We start from the raw sequence: 12,195 nt of genomic DNA on the forward strand, positions 1-12,195 counted from the left end.
TGCTCGGGGGCCCACTCCAAACCTTTGGAGTGTATTTTCTCTCCTAATAATGCCACCTTGAGCCCTGAGCCTTGAGCCGCATTTCTTAGTGCTCCGCCTGCTCCTAATTTTTTGGAGTGACCATCTGTTCTAATAAACTTTTTAACCACTTGACCTGTGTGTCGCGTTCAATTCTTTGCTCAAGATGCCAAGAACCTGGACACCGTGCCAAGGAGGGCCCAACGTCCAGGGAACACAGCGACCCCCAGTTGTGGGAAGCTAGCCAGACTCCACCGGGTTTGACACACCCCCATCCACCCACACCCACCCCACCCCACCCCACCCCACCCCACCCCACCCCCATGTGAAAGCCAAGCCCAGACTTCTCCCCAAGAAGGCCCCGCCCACCCACGTCTCCAGTAACAGCCCTGCCAGGCACCTCTTCACACTCAGCCCCCATCCCATTTACCTTGCTGACCAGAGCTTCCTCCCAGGTGTCAGGCAGGGCTGACCTGTTTGCAGGGCCCATGAACCCCTTTGCCCCTGCACCAGGCATGGATTGTGATATCCAAAGCCCAGCTCCTCACTGGCCTGCTCCTCCAGTGGCTGCAGCATCCCGTCCCCCCTTCCTATTGAAGCCCATCTGGGAGCTCCCTCTGAATGTGAATGTACTGGAAGGAGGGAGTACTGCAAAGGGGGAGGAGGCCCTTTGCAACCCAATGCCTGGGTTTCAGCTGCCACAGATGCCACCTTGGCCTTCCCTGCTCCTAACAAGGAATTTCTTAATGAAATAGAATAAAATAGAAAATATCAGAGTATAGCTACAAGAAATTATTTCTCATAAAACTTTTGTTTCATAAAACTATTTTTCATAAAACTTTTGTTTCATAAAACTTTGTCTATGTATAGCTATAGACTACATAGGTGCTAGGCTGCACTATAAAATGTCCTTTGTACTGTGGATTGCAATTAAATAAAGTGTGAAAGCCATTTAAAAATTTTTTTAAAGAAAGGTTGCATCAGCGCTTGCTTACTGTATTCAAGGAAGAGCACTAAGAGAATATAAAACCATAATTATCTCATGAATTCTGTTTTTAATAGAAATTTAAAAACCAGATGTCTATGGTTTAGAAGGTTCCCTTTTTGGTTTCTCTTCTGTACAGAGCACATTCATTTTAAACCTACTTCCCAGACCTTGTGGTTCTTCCATCAGATGTTTACGAAGGTGCCATGGAACCCATAAGGCATCTGTACAGGCACCTCTGCTCGGCCCAGTTCCTTAAAGTTCTTGGCATCCAAGACTAGGAGAAAATTGCTTTTGTTCTAGAAAAGGAAAAACAATACTGAAAAAAAAAATTTTTTTTTCTATAAAAAGTCTGGCTATCTCCTCCACTGGATCAAATTACTACTAGTATCAAACTACTAATGGAGAGACCGTGTGTTATTCATTTTCCTATCTATGCCCAGTACCTATAACAGTGCCTTACCTATACATTCACTAAATGTTTGCTGAATTGCTGAACTGGACTGAAAAGGAGATTATGGCTGAACCATGACAAGAGCAAAAGAAAATAAGTTGTTTATATCAATCAGCTTCATAGGCTCTCTTTGAGTTTAGGATCTTTTCACTTGTCCCTTTTCAATCTCCTAAGAGACATCAAAATTCTTTCCTTCAAATTTGAAATGCCTCCATTTTGTGTTACTTTGGAGCTGTTCAAAAGGTAGCATTGCAAGGCAGACAGAGATTTGTCCTGGTACAATTATAGGAGTGGCAAGTACGTGGTATGAGAACTAAGTCCTCCTAAGCCCATGGCAGACATTACAAATTGACCACAGCACATTTCTCACCAACCTGTCAAAAGGCTCAGAATCCTACACCCTAATAATTGATCAAAATTGGTACTCCCAGTAAACCTATTTGCCACAAAATTGCCCTACATGAGAAGTTGCATATCAACATTATTGAGACACTAGGTTAGGGCTTATGTCATTAGACTTGTGGGTCATTCAGTTGAAACTAGCAGCACACAGGGTGTTATGAATATTAGACCAGAAGTCAGAAGATTGGAATTTAAATACTGGCTTTATCACTATGAGATCTGATGAAAGTCTCTTTCTACTTTCTTAAGTTACAAATTCCGCATGTGTAAATGGTATCCCACAAAGGTGTTTTGATGACTAAATAAGATAATATGGATGAGCATAGTTTGTAAATATATTTCTATGCAAATATAAATTAGTATCACAGTTCTACAAATAGAAATTTACAACAATAATAAAGTATGGATTATGATAAAAGGATGCATAAATAGTAAGGAGAGAGAAAAAAGAACAAAGTACAGCAATGGAATCAAATTAAACTATCGACAGTATCACTAAATACAACTCTCAAAAGGCTCGATGCTACTTTTCTTTCTGACTACGACAAAGAGATACATTTACCTGGTTGGGTGTGATCACCACAGAAAGAATAACCCCACCATCTTCTTCATTGGTTCCTGGTACTGGTACAAAAACAGGTTCTGAGGGATAAAAGCCATCTTCTTTCCACACCTGTAAGTCCCCAAAAAGTTTTTGACAGAAAGTTAGGTATGAGCTGGAAGCTTTGTATAGCTTTTGTCTCTCTCAGCATGAATTTGGCTGTCAATATTGTATTCCAACAGTAAAAGAATTAGGCTTACTAAGTTGAACATAGGAGAGACAGAGGCCACTTTTGCAGCTGCAGATTCTATCATCATCAAACACAATTTCTGAAATTATAATTTCCATTAACCTGAAATATAGGTGTCCCAACAACCTGAACCCTGTGATTTCTCTCAAAATAACATTAAGAATAGAATTATTGGGGCCGGCCCGGTGGCTCAGGCGGTTAGAGCTCCATGCTCCTAACTCCGAAGGCTGCCGGTTCAATTCCCACATGGGCCAGTGGGCTCTCAACCACAAGGTTGCCAGTTCAACTCCTTGAGTCCCACAAGGGATGGTGGGCTCCGCCCCCTGCAACTAAGATTGAACACGGCACCTTGAGCTGAGCTGCCTCCCAGATGGCTCAGTTATTTGGAGCATGGGCTCTCAACCACAAGGTTGCCAGTTCGATTCCTCGACTCCCGCAAGGGATCGAGGGCAGCGCCCCCTGCAACTAAAATTGAACCGGGCACCTTGAGCTGAGCTGCTGCTGAGCTCCCGGATAGCTCAGTTGGTTGGAGTGCGTCCTCTCAACCACAAGGTTGCCAGTTTCGACTCCCGCAAGGGATGGTAGGCTGTGCCCCCTGCAACTTGCAACGGCAACGGGACCTGGAGCTGAGCTGCGCCCTCCACAACTAAGACTGAAAGGACAACAACTTGAAGCTGAATGGCACCCTCCACAACTAAGATTGAAAGGACAACAACTTGATTTGGAAAAATGTCCTGGAAGTACACACTGTCCCCAGTAAAAGTCCTGTTCCCCTTCCCCAATAAATAAATAAAAATCCTTAAAAAAAATAATAATAATAGAATTATTTTTCTGGGCTTGTCGTTCATTTAGATTCCTTAGAGGGAACATACCCCTAAGCTAGGTGATTCCATGGTTCTCAAACCTAATAAAAGTAAATAGCTGAGCTGCTTAAATATTAAAGAATCTCAAAGCTACCTGAAACATAATAGAAACTATTTCAAAGAGCAGAACCGGTCTTTTAAGGGCCTAAAAAAGGAAAGAGATTTTCATTACCGTCAGTGTCTTGTTCACCACGTCAATTTTGATCAGAGAATCCCCCACCAAGTGCCGAAAGCCACAGCCATAGAAGAAATGATACTTTTTGCCACTGAATTGGCCATAGTTGATCTGGGGTATTTCAATACCTCCTTGCTCCTCTAAGTCCTTGGAATGTAGATTTTCATAAGACAACCAAATCTACAAGAGGTCCCAAAAAGATTTGTAGTGATTGCTTAATTCTCACTTATTTTCTTCAGTGTAAGTCCGTGCAGGGGCTAATACCTTACAAGAGTTTGTGAAAAGGCTTGGAAACTGAGGCTCTATGTCATTTTTACATTGTTCCTTTTTCCATCATGTGTATGAATGCATAAAAGAGTATTGGGTTTTGTGACTAAGCTGTCAAATGGCATAGGAGGTAGAAATGGGCTTTGTATTCTACTAAAGCTAAGACATTGATATGCCACACAATGACAGGCCTGTAGTAAGCACAAATTATCTACAACGTAGGGATGGTCAGTACCAATTTCAAATATCTAGACATTTCACAACCATTAGAAAGTTGCATATATCTGTTTCAAAACACAAAGGGGATAGAGGTAAACCGTGCTCACTCCCACCCCAGAATTCTGCGGTTCTTGTGCAAGCAATGTGCCATGACCTTGCCCTGCTCAGCTGAATGTTATGAAACTTGTTGTGCACCAAGCACTGTGGAGAACAGCCAAAGAATAAAGTTCAAAGTCTCAGTCTAACGTCTGTTCATAGCATACCTTTCCATCAGCCTGTTTCACAGCACAGGCTGAAGAATAGGACAACGGGCTGAGGTTCTCCCCTTCAGGAGCATTCAAATTAACAGGTAAGGGCAAAACAAACCTTCGAGGGAAAGATCTGGCTGCTGCATTATAAACCTGTTCAGGAGAGAGAAATAAACAGATGAGAAAATTGTCATTCAGAGAATAACAGCACGTTCTAATAAATTAGGTACAGTCAACATTATTGGCATTCCTAATTGCATAAATGATCATTTCCATTCATTCATTTAACAAATATCTACTGAGTACCTACTATAGGCCAAGCACAGTTTTAACACTGGGACTACAACAGAATCTCTGGGCTCATGGAACTTATATTGTAGTGGAGAAAGAATGATAATAAATGAGAAATAAAATGTTATTTAATTTGTGTCAAATAAACAAGTGATTATATAGCCCAAGATCTAATAGTGAAAAGTGCCATTAAAACACATACTACAGGGTGAGGGCCTAGATAGTAACAAGAGGTGCTTCCATCTTCAGGTTTGGTCAGGACAGACCTCTGTGTGGAAAAGGGTTAACGTAGCAGGCCCAGGATGCTCAAACCCTGGGCATTCTCATGAAAGACCTATTTTCATGATGGGCCCTTGTCTGGCACCTGGGAGCTGAGCTCTTCCTTGGACTGTCCTGTCTGATAAGAGTATTTTTGCATGCCAATAACGTTTTACGCATTCATGTACATGATGGAAAGAGGTACAGTATTAAAATGACATAAAAACCTCAGTTACCAAGCCCTCTCACAAACTTTTATTGGGTATGAGCCCCCTCGCTGAAGAAAACCGACACTGAAGAAAATAAGTGAGAACTAAGCAATCACTACAAATCCTTGAGTCACATTGTACTAGTTTGTCCAGATAGTATACGCTAATAACGTGATTTGTAATGAACACCTGATTTCACAATGTGGGTCTGAAGCTTCAGTAACTAAGGTGACTTGTGTGGGTGCTGTATGTCTACAAGCAGATCCTCAACAAAAACCCTGGACAACCAACTTGGGTGAGCTTTCCTGGCACACAACATTTCACACAAGTTGTCACAGTGAGTTGCTGGAGGAATCAGGTGCATCCTGTGTGGCTCTACTAGGAGAGGACTCTTGGAAGCATGCACCTGGTTTCCTCCATGCTTCATCCCCTGTACCTCTTCCATTTGCTGATTTTTCTGGGACCTGTGAGTCCTCCCAGTGAATCATTAAGGGGTGGACTTGGGGACCCCCAATATAGCCTCTCTGTCAAGATGATGTTTAAGCAGGAGACCCTAATAAAATAAGGGTATTTCTTCTGACAATAAGAATGGTTTAAGCACATTTTCCTCTCTTAAAATATTATAAGATGGACAACAAACTGCCATTTCCTCCCATATTCCTAGTCCATATTCTCTCCATCTCATACAGAAATGTTTTGTACTGAGTAAAAATTTAGTGCTAATTTAAGCTACATAAAGACTTAGCTTTTAAAAAATTGCTTTTAAATTTACTTAAACTTTTTTTTTTCTTCTGCAAAACCATAGCTGAACAAAAAGAGACTTCCAATAATGATGGATTACATAATGTGGATCAACTGTCCCACTGAGAACACTTAGAAAAGCTGGACAAAATGTTTAAAATAGCTGTTCGGGGGCGGTTGGTTAGATCAGTTGGTTAGAGCGTGGTGCTGATAACACCAAGGTAGCCGGTTTGATCTGCACCTGGGCCACTGTGAGCTGTGCCCTGCATAAAAATAAACCTGCATAAAAATAAAAATAAATAAAAATAATAAAACAGCTGTCTGGTGAGCTAAAGAGGCAGTGAAGAAAAATGGGGCAGATTTGAGAGGAGAAGGAAACCCACAGAGATAAACTAGATATTGGGGGCAATTTTCCCCTAAAGACATTAGCTGCTTTGGGGAAGAAGCAGCTGAGAGGCAGACAGAATCAAGGAATTGTTTTGTTAAACTTTTTTATTTTGCTATAATTGCAGATTCACATGCAGTTGTAAGAAATAATACAGAAAAACAATTTAAAAATGGAGGTAGAAAAGGAGAAAGGGGGTCAAATATATGATGATGGAAGGAGAACTGATTGGGTGGTGAACACACAATGGGATATATAGATGATATATTACAGAATTGTACACCTGAAACCTATGTAATTTTACTACCAATGTCACTACAATAAATTTAATAAACAAATAAAAAATAGGCAAAGGACTGAAAGATCTTTCACCAAAGATACAGAAATGGCCCATAAACACATGAAAAGACCCCAACGTCATTAGTCATTAACAAAATGCATATTAAAACACTTCACATTCATTAGGATGGCTACTATAAAAGACTAAAAAATAAAAACAGAAAATAACAGTGCTGGTGAGAATGTGAAGAAATTGGAACAGTTGTGCATTGCTGATTGGAATGTAAAATGGTGCAGCTGTTGTAGAAAGCAGTTTGGCAGTTCCTCAAAACATTAAACATAGAGTTTTTTGGGATGTGTGTGCGTGTGTGTGCGTGTGTGTGCGTGTGTGTGCGTGTGTGTGTGTGTGTGTGTGTGTGTAAACTAACAGGCTGACTCTAAAATTTATACAAAAATGTAAAGGGCCAGAATTGCCATGACGCTCACTATGGGGGTAAAATTAGGAGGACTTGATCTACTAAACATCAAGATTTTTTATACAGTGATAGTAATTAGAACAATGTGGTACTGGCACAAGTATACATGAGTAGACAACTGGAACAGAATATCGAGTCCAGAAACAATAATACATATATGAACACTTAATTTTTCAAATTGAAAATTCTTCGAGAAGATAATATAGAAGAATATTTTCATGACTTTAGCATGGGAAAATATCTAAAACAAGATACACAATGTTTTATTCATAAAGGAAGAGATTGATACACTGGACAACATCTGTTTATCAAAAGGCACCATTAAGATAATCTCTTTGTCTTGTTCTTTTATTGCTTTCAGTTTTATATACCACATATGAGTGAAGTCGTATGGTTCTTGACTTTTTCTGATTTATTTAGCTTAGCATGATAATCTCAAGACAAACAAAGAAAGAAACAACACTTCATAGACACAGACAACAATTTAGTGGTTAATAGAGGGCAAGGGGTGGGTAGAGGAGGGAAAAGGGGGGCAAATATATGGTGATAGAAGGAAAACTGACACTGGGTGGTGAACACACAATGCAACATACAGGTGATATAGTACAGAGACGTACACTTGAAGCCTATATAATTTTACTAACCAATGTTAACCCCCCAAAATTAATTACTACATAAATCAATCAATCAATCAATCAATCAATCAATCATCTGAAACAGGTCTCTAGAAAAATACCTGTGGTAATTTCATAATAGTGAATTATTAAACATTTTCCAAATAGGATAGGGGAAATGTTTAATAAACTGCTATCATCACTTCTTTTCAACTTGAGTTTCCAGCTAGTACAATTAATGCAAGAAAGATAAAAGGCATACATATTGGAAAGAAGGGGGAAAAATCTTCATTATTTTCAGGTAACATGACTATATGCATAGAAAATCCAAAATAATCTATGGATCAACTATTTAAACTGTTAAGTGAATTTAGCATGATCTCTAAACATGAGGTCAGTATACAAAATCAATTATATTTCTATTATCCAGCAAAAACAGAAAATGAAATTTTATAAGATACCATTTACAAGAGTTTCAAAACACACTAAATGCCTAGGGATACTTTTAAGAAAAGATATGTAATATCCTTACACCAAAAAGTATAAATATCACTGAGAGAAATTTTAAAAGACTCAAATATAATAGAGAGATATTCCATGGTCATGGATTGGAGGACCCAGTATTTCTCACTATTGTAAAGATATCAATTATCCTCAAATTGATCCATAGTGGCAACATGATCCCAACCAAGGTGTTTTTTTTTCTTTGTAAAAATTGATAAGTTGATTCTACGATTTATGGAAATGCAAAAAGTCAAGAAAAACCCAGGCAATCTTAAAAATGAATAGAGGACTTATACTGCAGATTTCAAGACCTATCATATGGCTATAACATAAATAAACTTAGTAAGCATAAGTAAACTTTAAAAGCAATGTTTTAAAAAGGTTTAAAAATAAAACCATAGCTAAAAACAATTTACATTACACAATCCAAGGAAAAATTGTACCTTGGATTCAATATTAGAAAAAAAGTGAAACACTTCAACTAGGTGAACTGATAAATTTTCTTTATCAGAGAATTATGGCTATAGTCTATTTTGCTTTCCCTTCCAGTAAATTTAAGTATGTTTAGTGGTGAAGTGTAATGAGCAACTAATCACAAGTGCTTCAAACCATATCTCTTGGCTTTTTTTTTAAACATGCTTTTTATTTATTAGGTATTAAGTAAGTACTTCCAATTATTTTTTAGCATTAAATAAATGACAAAGCTGTGCCTTCAATACTTTAAAATTATTCTCCCTTTTTATTTGCCAAAGAGGCAAGAGAAACAGCTAGTTCCAAAGCCAAAGCCAGAACTTGGGTAGTTCAAAATTATTTTGACAATTCCTGACAAATCAGACATGTTTACCTGATCAAGCCCTTCCCCAGCTTTCCTAAGATTCTGCAGTTGGTAAACTTCTAGACTTCTTCCATTATCTTGACAGCACAAATCAATTACAACACAGCCCTGGTCCTCAAAGGCATTGATTTGATGAAAAGTAACAAAAGGTTTACTGTAGTACATCCCTGGAAGAAGCTGCAGGGGGAAAGACAAACAATGAAAAAGAGACATTTTCTTTCCTTTTAACTTTTTTCCTTTAGGGAACAGATCCACCAAGCTCAAATTAAGATTTCCCCCCGTTATGTGACAGGCCTGGTAGGTGCAAAAAAGTAGAATTTAGAATGAAGAAGCAAACATGCTTTGATTTAAGCTTTGCTTGCTTAAGTCATCTCATCTCATATTAATCAATGAATTAGGACAATAGACCAACTGTTACTGTGTTTCCCCGAAAATAAGACCTAACCGGAAAATAAACCCTAGCATGACTTTTCAGGATCACATCCCCTGAACATAAGCCCTAATGCATCCTTTGGCGCAAAAATTATTATAAGACCTGGTTTTATTTTCAGGGAAACATGGTACAACTAAGTTAAAATTCCTCATGAAATATGGCCCAATGCTTTGAAGGATAATTAATTCCTGGACTCTAAATACATGGTTAAGTAGAAAATACTGTTAATAAGTAACTTATGATCAATTTAAGTGACTACTTCTTTGATAAATGCACTCATTATTAAAATGGATTTTTTTATAGTGAAATTAGGGTACAGTAAATTTAGGATACTATCTCTTTTAAAAAGTAAAAAAAGACAAATATAATAGTGCTATCAATCAGGAGTATAGAAAGATATTCAACCAATGTGCTTTGGACTTTAGTAGGATTATCATATTTACATATCAAGAAGTTGTAGAAGCAACTAATTAAAGAATCATTGCAAAAGTTACAGAAAACCTCTGTATAAACAACATCCTTTTTTGCAACTATTATATGGAAAAACCCATGCTAAGAGGGTTTCTAGATGCCATTTTAATTGCATCAGATAATTAGAAGGATAAAACCATTTCCTACAATTTTGTAATATGCAAAATCCACTGTCTTAATAAGTAGCTAGCCCTACCTATGGAATAAGGTAATATTCTTAATTAAGTGTCATGCATTCATAAGTAATGCCCAGTGAAGGTAAAAATTGACCATATGGAAATTTGCCTTTGCTTCCAATCATTTTCATGATAAATATACTCAAAATACTCCACCTGTCCAGTGTGCTTATCCACCACATAAAATCGTGTATTATACTTGGGTTCCCAGCTTATTCCATCTGAAAGGGACTTTCCCTGAATTTTAGAAGTGACGATTTTCCATAGATTCATCTTCAGAGGCTGTTCTATGAAGATTATGTAGTTCTTTGTCATTCCTAAAAGGTTCCAGCAAACAATGCAATGTATTTGGTAAACCAGAGCTGTCTGAAATGTGACAGTTATAGGACTTGTCTGAATGCTTGCACATATTACTGCTGACCTAAACAAAGGCCAGCCCAAAATAAGTCTTCACTGTTTCCCAGCTTTGCTATACATAGTTCCTTTTCCTACATAAAAAAGGGAACTGCTTAAAACAGTTTAGGTTGAATGACCTCAACTTGCTTTTAATCCTTTTTTTCTTTCTTTAAAATTGTTATGATTTAAGAACAAAGTAAATAAGCATAATATTAAGGTGTGATTTATGATCTGGACCTTTATCCCTTAATCCTTTTACTATTTATACTGGGGATAAGAATCCAGGAACAGATTGGCTATAAAGGTTTAGAATGCAGAAGATAAATATTCTAAGACAAAGCTAAAGCAATCTATGTAGAATATGAATTTCCCCCAAAAAATACAGTCAAGATCTTTTCATATATGATTATTATTTGTGGTATTTAAAGTTACCAAAATTTTTGAATCCTGTCAATTAACTTTATGGTCAATGGTTTTTTGTAGTTAAGACTTTACCTTTTTAGAGCAGTTTTAGGTTCACAGTAAAACTGAAGGGAAAGTACAGATTTCCCATATACCCCCGTCTTCATATATACATAGTCTCTGCATTGTCAATATCCTACACCAGAGTGACACATTTCTTACAACTGATGAACCTACACTGACACATCGTATCACCCAAAATCCATAGTTTACATTATGGTTCACTATTTGTATTGTCAATTTTTCAGTAATTGCTTGTACTAAAATAATTATATCTTTTCAAGCAGTAAATTGGTAAGAGTAAGAAGTATATGACTAACTAGAATAAACTTAACTGGCAGTAAAATGACACTTTGGTCTCATTATCACCATATTCTGATAAACTTTATTATCATAGGACTTACCAAAGTTAGTCCCTCTGCTACAGTGACATTAAGGCAAGCCCCACTGCAATTTGCCTCATCTCTGCACTCACCAAAGCTATGGTAGTAAGAAGGTTTCATCCTCTCTGCAGAAGGAATAGAACATATCACCTGGGCTCCATGGATTGTATCCCCAAGGTCCACTTTCTCTGGAGGAACCCGAATAATATTATAGAAAGAACCTGGAAAATAGAATGTTCTGTCTTAACTGTTTTATATACATTCTAAGAATAAAAAACAACCCTTGCATTTGTGGGCTAGGCAAGAGCAGTTAAGAGATTTTTGCAATATGCATGACACCCTTGCTTGACACCCACATTTCATGAAGGGTTATTACAAACAGATTTGGCTATTAAAAATATATGAACTTTATGAAAGTCATTTGTTAAAGTTTTGAAACAACTCACACAAAGTCATCAACTGACAGGTTCTTATATTTTAATGCTCTCAAATGGCTATTCTCTTGCTCCCTGAAGATGAAGCCAATCCCTGCTTCATAGGAAGGATAAGTAGCAGCCAGGAATATCCTCAAACTCTATTTTTCCCTCTCCCCACTCCCCAATGGCAACAACTACAATCCATTTGCATACTCATACATGTCCAACTCCTCTCTGGATCCCTGGGGCTGCTGTGGGTCCCATCTCATCCTAGCTCATCAACATTCATTCATGCAATCATTCATCCGACTATGACTACTTCTTCAAGAATCAACTCAGGTGTCCATTCACTAATCAAGTAGCCTTTTCTGGTTCTTCGCCACCCCAAAAGCATTTGGTGCTCTATGCCATGATTATCTCCTATACAGTCACAGCACTTATTTC

At 37.9% G+C, this 12,195-nt stretch overlaps 1 protein-coding gene across 3 annotated transcripts in view; it reads right to left on the bottom strand.

The window, feature by feature from the left end:
- Window positions 1-1,072: 1,072 nt before the first annotated feature.
- Window positions 1,073-12,195, bottom strand: part of BCO2 (beta-carotene oxygenase 2) — a 28,660-nt gene continuing 17,537 nt past the window's right edge. For 2 of the 3 annotated variants that reach the window (XM_019715252.3, XM_074335496.2), the window contains exons 5-11: window positions 11,428-11,556; window positions 10,251-10,411; window positions 9,024-9,191; window positions 4,438-4,575; window positions 3,686-3,868; window positions 2,422-2,532; window positions 1,073-1,302 (exon numbers count right to left, since the gene is read on the bottom strand). In XM_019715252.3, coding sequence (XP_019570811.3) covers window positions 1,189-1,302; window positions 2,422-2,532; window positions 3,686-3,868; window positions 4,438-4,575; window positions 9,024-9,191; window positions 10,251-10,411; window positions 11,428-11,556 — 1,004 coding nt within the window. In that variant the 3' untranslated portion in view covers window positions 1,073-1,188. The remainder of the gene's footprint in view (window positions 1,303-2,421; window positions 2,533-3,685; window positions 3,869-4,437; window positions 4,576-9,023; window positions 9,192-10,250; window positions 10,412-11,427; window positions 11,557-12,195) is intronic. The other variant, XM_074335495.2, reaches the window with a different exon arrangement.

This window comes from Rhinolophus sinicus, chromosome 14 (genome assembly GCF_057876585.1).
Source record: "Rhinolophus sinicus isolate RSI-liver-muscle chromosome 14, RSI-T2T, whole genome shotgun sequence".
NCBI classification, from domain to species: domain Eukaryota; kingdom Metazoa; phylum Chordata; class Mammalia; order Chiroptera; family Rhinolophidae; genus Rhinolophus; species Rhinolophus sinicus.